This window comes from Mixophyes fleayi, unplaced genomic scaffold (genome assembly GCF_038048845.1).
Source record: "Mixophyes fleayi isolate aMixFle1 unplaced genomic scaffold, aMixFle1.hap1 Scaffold_3878, whole genome shotgun sequence".
NCBI classification, from domain to species: Eukaryota; Metazoa; Chordata; class Amphibia; order Anura; family Limnodynastidae; genus Mixophyes; species Mixophyes fleayi.
Genome location: NW_027447861.1, coordinates 1 through 17,158, shown reverse-complemented (window position 1 = coordinate 17,158; position 17,158 = coordinate 1). Strand labels below are relative to the sequence as shown.

General features: G+C 40.2%; 1 protein-coding gene across 1 annotated transcript; it reads right to left on the bottom strand.

Moving 5' to 3' along the window:
- Positions 1-5,817: 5,817 nt before the first annotated feature.
- LOC142133675 (uncharacterized) lies at positions 5,818-16,791 on the bottom strand. Its single transcript, XM_075194468.1, is given in 3 exon segments — positions 5,818-6,435; positions 6,437-8,096; positions 16,684-16,791. Coding segments are annotated over 3 exon segments (1,776 nt in total). The 5' UTR covers positions 16,745-16,791; the 3' UTR covers positions 5,818-6,380.
- Between the last annotated feature and the right edge of the window lie 367 nt (positions 16,792-17,158).

Genomic DNA, 17,158 nt, shown 5'->3' with positions numbered 1-17,158 from the left:
TCTTTCATACTGTCTCGGCATTACTCATATAGTTTGGGTTTATGTCATATAGTCTTTGGTCCTATCATATTGGTGGTGGTTAGTCTATATTGTCCAGAGTCCTGTTATATGGACAGTGGTTCTCTCATACCGGCTGGCGGTCTGTTATATGGCGGTGTATGGTTTATAGTCTGGGGTTCTAGTTATTTTTATAGAGAGTGGAGTCTCTTTACAGTCTGTGGTCATTTTATACAATTTGTGTCCCAGTTACCAATATTTCATATGAAGAAATTAATATTCCTCCACCTGTGAATACTCACCCTCCTTGAAGTGCAACTAGAGGCAGCTGTGACAGGCCTATCAAAACGCCATTTGTTGTTATTGTACTTTTATGTGTGTATTGCGAAATGCTTATGTAACCAAATCAGAACCTGGGCATGCCAACATATCAGCCAAGGCGGTCTCTCAGATGCTTACTGCACATGTGCAGGGAATGTATTCTTCTGTAAGACCCTGTACTGTGTAGTGTGGGGTGCAATGGTTACACACTGCACCCCCTTCTCCAGCCCTGGCTAGTTGATGGGCATGGGTGTAAATGACCAGGGGGTCCCTGCAGGGGTCTCTGTAGGTAATGGGACACAGGTGATGTCACTGTCGAAGTCAGCATATTGGATAAAGTCATTGCAATTAAAATCGAGCAAACTTGGTTGTCTTTGTCTGAAAAGATGCTTACGGTATGCTACGGCGTGAAAGGGCACGCTACGGCGTGGAAGGACGTATGCAGCTGCAACACGTGGCAACAACAGTATTTAGTCTTTTACATACATTCGCACAAACACTCACACTTGTAAAATAGTACACATTAAAGGTAATTGCAACACATAGTCATTTATGTCGAAATATAATAATATAAATTATATGCATATCAGTAAAACATATGGTACACATTGAAGGAATCTAGTCATGTGTGGTATCATACTAATCCTCTTCGCATTTGCGACTGTCCGGTTCACTCTGCGAAGGAATCGCAGAGTGCATACGCAAGCTATTAATGTTAAGGAATTATGGACTGAGTAATCTTGGCGGGAAGATCAGAGCTCATCCCCTAGAGAGATGACCCCCTCCTTTGGATTCCTGAGCTTAAACTAGCCAATGATTGACAACCCCTTGGACCTTCCTGGACCAATAGACGCAAGCTATACCATCTGCATTGTTTTACTGTATTTCTGTGTGCATATAAGCAGCAGCTCCTCATCTAGTGTTCAGACATCTTGTCCCCAGACTTCAGGATTGAATGACTGTACACTGGATCCAGAGCGCCTGCGATAAGTAACGGTTGTACTTATTATCACTTTGCTTGAATATATCCTGTTACCTTAAGAGAATAAATCTTTGTGCGTTGGAAACACAAATCGAGATTCGACAATCGTTATTGGTTAGCGACAATACGCACTTAACATCACTTTATGGTGCAGTGCAATAAACGTCAGTATAATTTGACCACCAGACCATCTCTATGAGAAACTGAACTCTTTATTTACACTCCTCTTCCTCCAGCACAATAATCATAATGGTCGCAGCAATATACATATATATACAGCTCCTTACTCCTCCTGCACAGTTCTTAATGAGTGATATGAATATGGTTGCAAGAATCTCTCCTTACTCCTCCTGCACAGTTCTTAATGTTATCCAGATGTTATAGAACATAGTTCACAGGTCTCTTACACTCCAGTACTCCATACTTCACTGCAGCTCACCCCTCCTCTGCGGGGATGATTTCTCCTTTGGGCTCTGACACATCTCTCTGTGTACTCTCAGCCCCTGGCTCTGACACTACAACTGCCATGCCTCACTCCAGGGTCTCTTCTATGCAAAATGTCCCTCCTTTTAACAGTAAGTGATTTTCAGGACACTTGTCTTCTGGCTATAAAAGCTGAATCACTGCGACACAGCCTCAGCCTCACAATCAGACCTACTGCAGAGGTGTCAAGTTTACCCAGTTTTTCCAGCTTTCTCTTGAAAGGCGAGGCCCTGGAAGTTACGGTTGATTGAAAATATTTCTAAAGATCACTATTGGAAGCTAAGTATTTACATAACTTTTCTCTTTGTTTATATTATTAACAAATAAACTTTTTAAATAAACCGTACAGTCACGAGTCATTCACACCATTTTTCTTATAGCCAAGTATAACTTGAAGAGTCAAAGTAGCTGCTGATAAGCATTAATCATTCAGTAACAGTACTACCATGCACTAATATGGGAGCACTCAGCACTTCTTCAATATGAACCTTACTTTCAGCTATATTGAGACAGGATGGGCATACTATGACACCATCCCACTGCTGGCACCAGTTATATCGGTGTGTTAAAAGTGAATATTGCAGTTTTACTTAAAATGAGGTTCAGCTGTACAGACATAAAATATTGAAAAGATAACAGACACAGAGATATAATGATTAAGAGTAACATTGTTTGATTACCTAGAGAGCTAAATAAAAAACAGATACAAGCATCAAGAAACAGTGCAGGAAATCCCAGGCAACTGCACATTTCAAGACCGTTATTCGTGAGAGCAACATATCACGGATATGCAGTCCACTGTAAAGATACTCACTGAGGTCAGCTTTTATATTCAACAACCAGACCCTAAGGAAATGATTAAGATATATATATATATATATATATATACACATACATACATACACATATACATACACACACATACATATATATATATATACATACACATATACATACAAACACATACAGGGCCACCAGGAGGAATTTGGGGCCCCTGTACAGCAAGTTTCTGCCCCACCCCCCACATATAGAAGTGATGTGTGGCATACCTGTGCGGCGGCGCTGATGAAGGGGGCGTGGCCACACAGTGATGGAGGCTGAGTGCTCACTGATCATGTAAAGCTGCTGAGACTGAGCACTGGATTCAGTCACAGATCCCCTGGGATATTGGGTTCCATAGACACACATTACATGTTATCTGACAGGTGAGGATTATACAGGTTACACAGAGCCCTGCAGGAAAGCCGAGGTCACCTCCAGCAATACAGACATCACAGGGGATCCAATGCCGGACTCCGCACAGAGGAGACGCAACAGGATAGATCAGGAATAATGAAGTAACAGGATCCAGGATGTTAATATCAAGGGCACTACAAGTCACATAACACACACTGGCTGTATAGTGGGGGTCACAGCACAGAGCAGTTTTACATTTTCCTCCCCAGCGCAGTGCGGTTAATAAACTAACTGACGTCACTGAGGGACGGGAAACTTAAAGTGGTCTCTGTTACAGCTGCTTCTGGCACTGCTCGGACTATTAAACTTTGATATGAGAGCAGTGCCAGGGCTAATAATACTACAGGGTGCCTCCCATCCCCAAAACACTAACCAGCCCCTCTGTAGCTGGAAAATATGGCTAAATTTTCCAACTCACAGAAGGAAAACTGTTAGCAAGAGAGGTCAGCCATATTTGTACACTCATGTGAAGCCAGTCTGAGTACACCCAGCACACACCTCTATTTGACATGTGCGATGCTATGAAATTCTATGAAATCCCCTAACTTTAAAATGGGACATATTTTACCAAATTGTAAAAAAAAAAACCCTATAACTTTCTCAAAATTGTCACCCCTCAAAGGCACTCCTCAGTCATAATAGCTTTCTAACAAAACAACCCCCTAGGGGTTAAATATATCAATCTGCAGTTTTTGCAAGTTGCCGATATTCGGTGACTGTGCAGGGCAAAAAGACATTGCCGTTTTAAATTTGCCCTGCAAAACCGCCGAATATCGGCATCTTGCAAAAACGCCCTGTACACTGGGTTACTCTTTCCCCAAAAAATGGAAAACTTTTTGCAAAACAGGAAGTAGAAAAAAATGCGAGATTCTCTAATTTGGCATTTTTTATTCTTTTTTTCCTGAAATTTGGCATACGGCACCCATAGATGGTTCTCTATCTGCATGCCCCTCGAACACCATGACCCCTCTACCAAAATTTACATGGCAAAATACTGTTTATTAGACTCAAGCTTAATATAAGGGCAGGACTGTGCCCTATAGTGTGTGTGTGGTCACAACATCAGGTTAGGGGTGCCGTCTCCTGGGCTGATGGCAGCACTTCCTATGCACCAGCCAAGTAACCGCACCAGTCACAAGTGCCTCGGTACAGGTAGCTGCAGCTAGTGTTATTTAGCACTGTAAAATAAACAAAACCTTTAGATGTGTATTCTTAATACAGATTATAAAATCCCATGTTCTGTCCAGAGATTACCTGAATTGAGTAATAGGAACTATATGCATTTTATACAAAAATGTGGTTGTGAGAGTTTAGGTGATTATGATTGAACAATATAGTTGGATTTGTGGAGTGATATTGTGTAATCTGTGGATTTATTTTGGAACATGAGTTGTATGCAGACAATAGACAAAACAGAGTTAATAGTAGGAGATACTGTGCCGGTAAGGGATTATACTGTGCTCATAGAAGTGCCTGCTTATATGAAATGGTTTGGAAGAAATGTTGAATTTACAGAGTTGAATGGTTGTATAGCTAGCATGTAATGCTGCTATTCTTTGTTATGAGATAAGGACAGTGGGCCGGATTCATTAAGGAAAGTAAAGCAAATAAAAGATGTAACTTTGCACCTTGGCAAAACCATGTTGCATTGAGGGGGGGGGGGGTAAATGTAAAATGTGATGGCAGATTTATAGCTGGGATAAGGCATGTCCTAGATCAACTTTATATTTCAGTGTAAAAATAAAGCTATCAAGTATTTGTGTGCTACATGAAAAAACAGCCAGTATTTAACTTATGGGCAAACAATAAACTAATTTGCACCCCTTGTATTGTAACGTGGTTTGTCCAGGAGAAAATATACTCCTTTTTTTTGCCTTACTTTCCTTAATGAATCAGGCCCAGTATGTTTGATGTAATCCTTCCATGCTTTCATGATGGCTGACCTAGAGCCATGCTGATTGGTAACCCCTGTAATGCTGTATGCACTAAGCTGCACTGTACCCACACACATCTATACAGACATCTATACACATTAACCAAAATATTTACACATTAATGAGATTTAGTAAGAAATTAGCATTATAAGTTAATGAAGTCAGAACACAAGGGAGCTCTCACTGTCATTTAGTTGTTGGCTTTAATGATTTTCTGTGTACGTGTCAGTATGAACAAGTATAAATAGACAGACAACCCGGTGACACTGAGATTATTTATTTAGGGTGTTGGTTTTTGCTTATTGTGTATATTATAGGTTACTTATAGTTATTATATATATTTGAAAGGTTACATACAAGAAACACGTTGTCATACATGAATATTAAGGGAAAATAACAATAATACATAATCATCACAGACTTACATAAAATCATGATTATAACATTATAGGTATATCCAGAGGGTACCACTCAAAGAGATATAAAAACACTGTAACTGTGACAACAAGACAGCGTTACCCTTGGACTGTCTGCAGTAGTGTCGGGGAGTTTTGTTCTGAAACAACTTTCCAGCTCTTTTGAGACAGGGTTCCTGGAAACAATCTGATTAATCATCTATACTAATCCATTACCGCAGCTAAGTATAATTGTATTATTATTCCTTTACAACTAAGCTGTTTAAATATTAACTGTGTTTGACTTTCATTAACTCTTTATATCCCTAAACCTAGTTCCACCGGGAACATGAACCTACACACAGATTGTCATATATGTTGAACTATTATATGTACTGTGTGTAAGATTGTTATTGAATATATATTGTAACATTGGTGTAAGTATATATGCTTTTTTATACAAATATCTGCATTTTCTTTATGGGTTTTATGGTATCTTCAGACAGTAAATCTTATAGCGAGAACTCTGGGAAAGTTAGATGTTAATATAGTATAAAAGACTGGAGTATGTGTGGCTTATGAAATATAAAGGCATGTGGTTAGGTAATGCAGGAACAGGATATGAAGATAGCGTATGCCTAGTGATGTGGGTAATACACGTCATTTTCCAATTTCAATTTTTCATAATACATAAAGATACAAGAATTGAAGAACTAAGATATTGTATGTTGTATAAAATGTATGTTATACTTATGATAAATATAGAAAAATACCTGCTATATGGTATTTTATGTACTTAGATGACACAAAGTTTTTTTGTACCCCTTTTGATAGTTTAATAAAAACTAGTAAAACCGTAAAGAAAAACATTTTATATATATATATATATATATATATATATATATATATATATTTATTACACACACTGACCTATCTTTTAATCTACATTAATATAATCAATTGATTTTACAAAAATTGGAGTATCACAGCAAACTTGTTTCATATGCAATTGCTTTTGTCCTGTGTGAATATTTACTGTTCAACAATTTTTAATTTCTGTGTAATACATTTCCCACACTCACAACAATGGTTTCTCACCTGTGTGAGTTTTCTGATGTTCAATAAGATTTGATTTCTGTGTAAAACATTTCTTGCACTCAGAACATGGAAATCGTTTCTCACCTGTGTGAGTTTTCTGATGTATAATAAGATTTGATTTCTGTGTAAAACATTTCTTGCACTCAGAACATGTAAATCGTTTCTCACCTGTGTGAGTTCTCTGATGTATAATAAGGTTTGATTTCTGTGTAAAACATTTCTTGCACTCAGAACATGGAAATGGTTTCTCACCTGTGTGAGTTTTCTGATGTATAATAAGGTTTGATTTGTTTGTAAACCATTTTTCACATTCAGAACATGTAAACAGTTTCTCACCTGTGTGAGTTCTCTGATGTTCAACAAGATGTGATTTGTATGTAAACCATTTTTCACACTCAGAACATGGAAATGGTTTCTCACCCGTGTGAGTTTTCTGATGTTCAACGAGAGATAATTTGTGTGTAAAACATTTCTTGCACTCAGAACATGTAAATGGTTTCTCACCTGTGTGAGTTCTCTGATGTATAATAAGTTTTGATTTCTTTGTAAACCATTTTGCACACTCAGAACATGGAAATGGTTTCTCACCTGTGTGAGTTCTCTGATGTTCAGCAGAATCTGATTTACATGTAAAACATTTCCCACACACAGAACATGTAAATGGTTTCTCACCAGTGTGGATTCTCTGATGTATCTTAAGATATTGTTTGCTAGCAAACCATTCCCCACACTCAGAGCATGGAAATGGTTTCTCACCCGTGTGAGTTCTCTGATGTCCATTAAGTTTTGATTTGCTTGTAAACCATTTTTCACATTCAGAACATGTAAACAGTTTCTCACCTGTGTGAGTTCTCTGATGTTCAACAAGAGTTGATTTCCGTGTAAAACATTTCCCACACTCAGAGCATGTAAATGGTTTCTCTCCTGTGTGAGTTGTCTGATGTGTAATAAGTTTTGATTTCTTTGGAAACCATTTTTCACATTCAGAACATGGAAATGGTTTCTCACCTGTGTGAGTTCTCTGATGTTCAACAAGAATTGTTTTCCGTGTAAAACATTTTCCACACTCAGAGCATGTAAATGGTTTCTCACTTGTGTGAGTTCTCTGATGTTCAACAAGATTTGATTTATATGTAAAACATTTTCCACACTCAGAGCATGTAAATGGTTTCTCACCTGTGTGAGTTCTCTCATGTGCAACGAGAGAGGATTTCCGTGTAAAACATTTCTTGCACTCAGAACATGTAAACGGTTTTTCACCTGTGTGAGTTCTCTGATGTATAATAAGTTTTGATTTATTTATAAACCATTTTTCACACTCAGAGCATGTAAATTGTTTCTCGCTTGTGTGAGTTCTCTGATGTCTATGAAGAGATGACTTAACCATAAAGAATTGCCCACCCTTAGGACTTAAACGATTTCTATCATTTTTATGAGCTGTACTATGTGTAACAATATCTGAGTTATCAGGAGAATATTCCTCATGATTAGAGGGATCAGATGATTTATCTGCTCTGTGAAGTATTGGATGTACATTTAAGGTAGTGGGGTTTCCTCCTGGAGAATCATCTGCAATGTTCTTATCTTCAATTTCAAAATCTGTAGAGAGAATTAATTTTCCGTCTGAGATATTCCTGTGTGTGCATCCATCTGTTGGAGAGAAAATAAATGTATGGAAATAGACATTTTATTTTACATTGATTAACATTATAATGCATAACATTTTCAGACTATGTCCTGCTGTTTAATTTCAATTTGCAAACACTTTATTATAAATAGAAAACTGCACTAAGCACATTGCTTAAACCCAGCCACAGTGACACGCAGATTGCATCATCCAGCTTAAACAATTCCAGTCAAAATGTGGTAACATTTCCTAAGCACACACATTGCCCAACCAGCATCCTAGAACAGGACACCCCATTAGCCAGTGTGAGAGTTAATAGGGTAAAAAGTTCACATATTGATCAAACTTGTAAAATAAAAGATGCTTTTCTTTCTTTTTCTGAATATGATATTGACACCAGCTTTTCTGTTTCTTTCTCATGTGAATATGCTGAGCTTGGCAATACGCCCAGAGGCCGTGGTGGAGACTAAGGCTATGGACCGTCCTTGAAGATAAGGAGTTACAGGAGTTACAGGCCTTGACATTTACAGCAGCATCCCTGAGAAGTGAAATAATAGATGTATAGACTTTCTGTTGAGACTATGTCTAATTTTCTCTTGAGAAAATGCAATAATTTCTAGATAACGAATGTGCCAGCGAGCACACTTTTCATGTATAAATAAAGCCTTCTGACTAGGGGGCAGTCAGAATTGATTCTCATTCAGCCTTGAAATATCTGAGTGTGTCTCTTCTCTATCGATCGATAACCCACTTGTTTCACAGGTACCAGAGCTGATAAGTTACACTATTGGGGTGTAACTCTGACATTGTCCAACTAGACTCTGCCCTCACACAAACAACACTGGTGCCTCAAATAGAGTAGACGTGGGTTAAACTATCAGCGAGTCCTGGATATGAGTTTACACTACTCTTAGGTCTCACATCATTGCACAGAGCAGAGGAGAGCATCAGGACAGAGTAGGAGAATGGAGTAGAACACAAATGGGTAACAGGACAAAGTAAAGTAAAGTATAAGGGCAAAGTACGGTACAGGGTCAGATCAACAGAATAAAGAGCACGTAGATTGTAGAAATGAGCGGGCTCGGATATCTGAAATCCGAGCCCACCCGAACGTTGCCGATCCGAGCCGGATCCGAGACAGATCCGGGTATTCCCGCCAATTGCAAAACTGAAACCGAGGCTCTGAGTCATAATCCCGCTGTCGGATCTCGCGATACTCGGATCCTATAAATTCCCCGCTAGTCGCCGCCATCTTCACTCGGGCACTGATCAGGGTAGAGGGAGGTTGTGTTAGGTGGTCCTCTGTCCTGCTATATCTCGTGCTGTGCTGTTCAGTTCTGTGCTCTGTCCTTCTGAGTTCAGTGGTGCTGCTGGGTCCTGTGCTGTGTCCTGTTCAGTCCAGTGGTGCTGTGTCCTGTGCTCTGTCCTTCTAAGGGCATTGTTATTTCCCCATTATTCCCAAATTATAAAAAATTTCAAAAAAAGTTATACAAAAAATTACAAAAAAAGTAATTATAAAAAAAAAATAAAAAATATCCCAAAACAATCCTGCAGTATAAGTCCATTGGTACTGCTATATTACAAAGTTCACTGATTCAGCAGTATAAGTCCAGTGGTACTGCTATATTACAAAGTTCACTGATTCAGCAGTATAAGTCCAGTGGTACTGATATATTACAAAGTTCACTGATTCAGCAGTATAAGTCCAGTGGTACTGCTATATTACAAAATTCACTGATTCAGCAGTATAAGTCCAGTGGTACTGATATATTACAAAGTTCACTGATTCAGCAGTATAAGTCCAGTGGTACTGCTATATTACAAAGTTCACAGATTCAGCAGTATAAGTCCAGTGGTACTGATATATTACAAAGTTCACTGATTCAGCAGTATAAGTCCAGTGGTACTGCTATATTACAAAGTTCACAGATTCAGCAGTATAAGTCCAGTGGTACTGCAATATTACAAAGTTCACTGATTCAGCAGTATAAGTCCAGTGGTACTGCTATATTACAAAGTTCACTGATTCAGCAGTATAAGTCCAGTGGTACTGCTATATTACAAAGTTCACTGATTCAGCAGTATAAGTCCAGTGGTACTGATATATTACAAAGTTCACTGATTCAGCAGTATAAGTCCAGTGGTACTGCTATATTACAAAGTTCACTGATTCAGCAGTATAAGTCCAGTGGTACTGATATATTACAAAGTTTACTGATTCAGCAGTATAAGTCAAGTGGTACTGCTATATTACAAAGTTCACTGATTCAGCAGTATAAGTCCAGTGGTACTGATATATTACAAAGTTCACTGATTCAGCAGTATAAGTCCAGTGGTACTGCTATATTACAAAGTTCACTGATTCAGCAGTAAAAGTCCAGTGGTACTACTATTACAAAGTTCACTGATTCAGCAGTATAAGTCCAGTGGTACTGATATGTTATAAAGTTCACTGATTCAGCAGTATAAGTCCAGTGGTACTGATATGTTATAAAGTTCACTGATTCAGCAGTATAAGTCCAGTGGTACTGATATGTTATAAAGTTCACAGATTCAGCAGTATAAGTCCAGTGGTACTGCTATTACAAAGTTCACTGATTCAGCAGTATAAGTCCAGTGGTACTGCTATTACAAAGTTCACAGATTCAGCAGTATAAGTCCAGTGGTACTGCTATTACAAAGTTCACTGATTCAGCAGTGTATAAGTCCAGTGGTACTGCTATATTACAAAGTTCACTGATTCAGCAGTATAAGTCCAGTGGTACTGATATGTTATAAAGTTCACAGATTCAGCAGTATAAGTCCAGTGGTACTGCTATTACAAAGTTCACTGATTCAGCAGTATAAGTCCAGTGGTACTCTCCTGTGCCGCATATAATTTTTAAAGGCTTTGCCGAGTGTGTGTGGCTTAGGGGTACGCTCTCTTGTGCTACATATAATGGAAAACAAAAATTTGGTGGAATAAAGTAGGGAAAGATCAAGACCCACTTCCTCCTAATGCTGAAGCTGCTGCCACTAGTCATGACATAGACGATGAAATGCCATCAACGTCGTCTGGCAAGCTCGATGCCCAATCTCCTAGTACAGGGCATGTAAAATCCAAAAAGCCCAAGTTCTCAAAAAAATAGCAAAAAGAGAAACTTAAAATCATCTGAGGAGAAACGTAAAGTTGGCAATATGCCATTTACGACACGTAGTGGCAAGGAACGGCTTAGGCCCTGGCCCGTGTTCATGACTAGTGGTCCAGCTTCACCCAAGGATCTAAGCCTCCTCCTCCCTCCCCCTACAAAAAATTTGAGAGAGTTATGCTGTCAGCAACAACAACAAAACAGCAAAGAACTCTGCCTTCTAAACAGATGACATCACAAATCCCCAAGGCGAGTCCAAGGGTGTTGGTGGTTGTGAAGCCTGACCTTCCATCACTGTACGGGAAGAGGTGACTCCATCCAGCATTTACAGCACGCCCTCTGCATATGCTGGAAGGATCACCCACAGTCCAGTTACAGATTTGGCTAATGAAGGTGTGAATGTTGTACACCGGGAGGAGGATATTGATGTAGCTGTCGCTGAGGAGGATGTTGATGATTATGATGCAGACAGATACCAAATTGCCTTTCTCAATTTCTATTTATATTCTAGATTATATAACGGCTGAATAGTCTTCTATTTTACTCCTAGTGGAGAGGGGATCTGATGCAGACAGATACCAAACTGCCTTTGTCCATTTCTTTGTATATTTGAATTTCTAGTTCTACAGTCTATGCAGGCTGCTTTTTTTATATTCAACTACAAGTGTAGGGCGGGGGGGGGGGGGGGGGAAATAGATAGCCACCAAAGTAACGTGGTCCATTTAATTTCACTTTCTAGCTCCACAGTCTGTGCAGCCTGCTTTTTTTATCTTCAAAGTATTTACAAGCCTTGCAATCTAAATTAACTAGAGGTAGTGACGTGCTAGAACTCCACCCTCTATATGCTGCAGAGGATGGAGGAGCATCAAAAGGCCATTCAAGCCTACACAGCCACCTACGACATAGGAAAAGGAGTGGGGATGCGCCTGAGTCAAGCGCACTGGAGAAGGATTTCCGTGTTGTGCAAGGTTCTGCAGCCATTTGAACTTGCCACACGAGAAGTCAGTTCCGACACTGCCAGCTTGAGTCAGGTGATTCCCCCGATCAGGCTTTTGCAGAAGCAGCTGGAGAAAGTGAGGGAGGAGCTGGTACACCATTGCGATTCACCAAGCATGTAGCTCTTGTGGATGAAGCCCCTTCGTACGCTTTGCCAGGATCCGAGGGTGGTCAGTCTTTTAAAGTCAGAGGAATATATTCTGCCCACCGTTCTCGATCCTCGGTTTAAAGCGTATGTTGTGTCTCTGTTTCCGGCGGACACAAGTCTACAGCGGTGCAAAGACCTGCTGGTCAGGAGATTGTCCTCTGAAGAGGACCGTGACATGCCACCAGCTCCACCTTCATTTTCATCACTGTTTGTGCAGTTCCAAAAAAGAGGAACTGCCATTTCTATTGCTACCTTCTTTCTTTCTGTATTTCCTGTGTCATGTGGTCTGTTCTGCTAAGGGCATTGTTATTTCCAAGTTATCCAAAAGTTTAAAAAAAATAAATTTATTTTTATAAAAAAATTATAAAAAAAAAAATTATAAAAATAATTGGAAAAAAATATTACAAAATTTTAAAAAATCTAGCTTGTACTGCTATTTAAAAAGTCAAACTACGATCATTCACTGTTGCTGTACCCAAAAATAATAGGTACTGCTATTAAAGTACAGTCCAGTGGTACTCTCCTGTGCCGCAGATAATTTGTAAAAGCTTTGCCGAGTGTGTGTAGTTATGTATCACAGGTTTTAAGAAGAGGCACAACACTGACAACCTGTTAGAGAAACTGAGGGAAATAATCTCTCTGTGGCTCACCCCACTTAGACTCTCCTGGGGATTCGAATAACTGCCATTTCTATTACTACCTTCTTTCTTTCTCTATTTTAAAAAAAAAAAACCCTGTCATTTCTATTACTACGTTAATTGTTTGTGCAGTCACAAAAAAGAGGAACTGCGCCCTTAACTGCTATGTTGGTTTTAGAGGTCCATCCGGTGTCCGCCATCTGTTCCCTGGAATTCAGACCAGTTGAGTTTTTTTTTATTATATTGTGGCCCCGGTATCAAATTGGGTACCGGGGCCACTCCACTACGCAGTCCAGATACTTTTTTGGTAAAATTCAGACCAGTTGAGGTTTTTTTTTATTATATTGTGGCCCCGTATCAAATTGGGTACCGGGGCCACTCCACTACGCAGTCCAGATACTTGTTTGGTGGAATTCAGACCAGTTGAGGTTTTTTTTTGTTATATTGTGGGGGACCACTCCACTACGCAGTCCAGATACTTGTTTGGTGGAATTCAGACCAGTTGAGGGTTTTTTTTATTATATTGTGGGGACCACTCCACTACGCAGTCCAGATACTTTTTTGGTGGAATTCAGACCAGTTGAGGTTTTTTTTTATTATATTGTGGGGACCACTCCACTACGCAGTCCAGATACTTTTTTGGTAAAATTCAGACCAGTTGAGGTTTTTTTTATTATATTGTGGCCCCGGTATCAAATTGGGGTACCGGGGCCACTCCACTACGCAGTCCAGATACTTGTTTGGTGGAATTCAGACCAGTTGAGGTTTTTTTTTATTATATTGTGGGGACCAATCCACTACGCAGTCCAGATACTTTTTTGGTGGAATTCAGACCAGTTGAGGTTTTTTTTATTATATTGTGGGGACCACTCCACTACGCAGTCCAGATACTTGTTTGGTGGAATTCAGACCAGTTGAGTTTTTTTTTATTATATTGTGGCCCTGGTATCAAATTGGGTACCGGGGCCACTCCACTACGCAGTCCAGATACTTGTTTGGTGGAATTCAGACCAGTTGAGGGTTTTTTTATTATATTGTGGGGACGACTCCACTACGCAGTACAGATACTTTTTTGGTGGAATTCAGACCAGTTGAGGTTTTTTTTTATTATATTGTGGGGACCACTCCACTACGCAGTCCAGATACTTGTTTGGTGGAATTCAGACCAGTTGAGTTTTTTTTTATTATATTGTGGGAACCACTCCACTACGCAGTCCAGATACTTTTTTGGTAAAATTCAGACCAGTTGAGGTTTTTTTTTATTATATTGTGGCCCCGGTATCAAATTGGGTACCGGGGCCACTCCACTACGCAGTCCAGATACTTGTTTGGTGGAATTCAGACCAGTTGAGGGTTTTTTTATTATATTATGGGGACCACTCCACTACGCAGTCCAGATACTTTTTTGGTGGAATTCAGACCAGTTGAGGGTTTTTTTATTATATTGTGGGGACCACTCCACTACGCAGTCCAGATACTTTTTTGGTAAAATTCAGACCAGTTGAGTTTTTTTTTATTATATTGTGGCCCCGGTATCAAATTGGGTACCAGGGCCACTCCACTACGCAGTCCAGATACTTGTTTGGTGGAATTCAGACCAGTTGAGGTTTTTTTTATTATATTGTGGGGACCACTCCACTATGCAGTCCAGATACTTTTTTGGTGAAATTCAGACCAGTTGAGTTTTTTTTTATTATATTGTGGCCCCGGTATCAAATTGGGTACCGGGGCCACTCACTTCGCAGTCCAGATACTTGTTTGGTGGAATTCAGACCAGTTGAGTTTTTTTTTATTATATTGTGCCCCGGTATCAAATTGGGTACCGGGGCCACTCCACTACGCAGTCCAGATACTTTTTTGGTGGCATTCAGACCAGTTGAGGGTGATATATTGTGGCCCCGGTACCAAATTGTGTACCGGGACCACTGCACTATGCAGTCCAGAAAGCTACCTCGGTGAAACGTTTTGGACTAAAAACAATATTGTGAGGTGTTCAGAATAGACTGGGAATTAGTGGAAATGATTGCTAATGAATGTTATTGAGGTTAATAATAGCGTAGGAGTGAAAATAAACCCCAAAAACATTTAACACTTTTTATGTTTTTTTTCAAAATAAATCGCAAATCCAAAACCTTAAATCCGAACCAAAACCTTTTGTCAGGTGTTTTGCAAAACAAATCCGAATCCAAAACACGAGACACCAAAAGTGGCCGGTGCACATCCCTAGTAGATTGGAGGGTGATGTATTGTGCAATGACGTATGTGTGCGAGCAGGCGTGAAGGTTACATTATGATGGGTTGTATGTGATCTTAGAGGGAGGGGAATAATCTCATATTCTGCATTAGTATTACAGTGATAATATACAGCAGAGGATCAAATATTCATGGTAATCTCTCATGGTTATGTATACTGTCACAGGAGGTAGTGTACAGGACATTCATGGGTAATTACATGGAGTCAGTCTGACATCCCATGAGACAGTGGGGGGAGGAGACTGGTCAGATCTCTTGGCTGGTAGCATACAATGATATGATTGTAAATCTCTGTGCTGCTCTATGTGGCTCAGTGGTTAGAGCTTCTGCCTCACAGCACTGGGGTCATGAGCTCTATTCCCGACCATGGCCTTATCTGTGCGGAGTTTGTATGTTCTCCCTGTGTTTGCGTGGGTTTCCTCCGGGTGCTCCGGTTTCCTCCCACAATCCAAAAACATACTAATAGGTGTTAGGAACCCCTCCAGCCAGTACAACAACACCCGGAGTCTGCTCCGAAAGTCTGGTGTTGACTGTTGCCACTAGTGGTGGGGACAGACTTGGCCGCAGACAAACGGAGGGTCGTGTGATGTGTACCGACTGTGGAGAACCCAGGAACAGAGAGTTATGGCAGACAGCGTATCCAGAGAACAAGCAGAGGTCAGGGGTCACTTGCTTGGTAGAAGAGTCAGAAAACACGCCAAGGGTCGGGGGTCACAAGCAAATCAGCAGTATCCAAGGTTCAAGCCAGAAGGTCAAGGGCACAGGCAAAAGGCAAATCCAAGGTACAGGCAGGGGTCATACACGGCAAACGAAAGTCCAAAGGTTTCACACCAACAGCAGGCAGCAAACAGAAGTCTGGAAGCTATAATCGGCAGGGAGGCTAAGCCCTCCCTGCCTTAAATACAGGAATGAACCAATGAGAGCCTAGCTCTCTAATTGTGCTCAGACTGGCCATTGATTATATTAATTAGCCCACAGGCTTGCTGGAATACTGCGCATGCGCCCGGCTTCCCCATAGTGCCGGGACGCGGCGCTGAACTAATTAGCGTTTGTCGGGCTGGCCCCGTAAGTGACGTCCCAGTTGTCATAGCGACGGCCGGGACGCAGGTGAGAGAGTCATAACAGTAGGTTAATTGGCTGCTATCATAATTGACCCTAGTCTGTCTGTTTGTGTGTTAGGGAATTTAGAATGTAAGATCTATTGGGACGGGGACTGATGCGAGTGCGTTCTCTGTACAGCGCTGCGCAATTAGTGGCGCTATATAAATAAATAAATGATGATGAGAGCAGGTGTCTAATGGGGACGGATGGCTCCAGACTTCCCTACTGGGCAGATACATTTTCCTCAATAGTTTGTACTTACAGTGGAGGATGTAGAATAGATTGTTTTAGTGACTGAATAATTAAATTATGTGACTGTTTTCTGTAACAAGTGTGTATTACTGACCTGTGCTGATATCTGTAGGGATTTCCTCCTCCTTACACTGCTGATCACCCCTCACATACATCTCTTCTTCTCCCTCTGTAACTTCTACCTTAATATCAGCCAGGACAGCAACCTAAATAGCCCACAAAATAATACAAAATAATAAAAATATCATAATTAATAATATCTGATTTAATACAAATATATTAAAGGAATAATCAGTGTATAAGATCCATCCACACAGCTTTTTTACAGATCATATAATGAATAAAATAAACAATAATGTTCTATTTTATAATACAACCCCTATCCTATATGTAACCGTTTCCCATATACAGGAAAGTAGTGTGTATATAGCATTTACCTCTCCTGCAGCTCTGGACATCTCCAGTGGTCCCACCTACCTGAGTCCTCTATCTATAGCCGGCCCCACAGATGTATCATCTGCTTTGAACAAATTAGTGCAAACAGTAAGATGAGCTTAAAGTCTTATGAA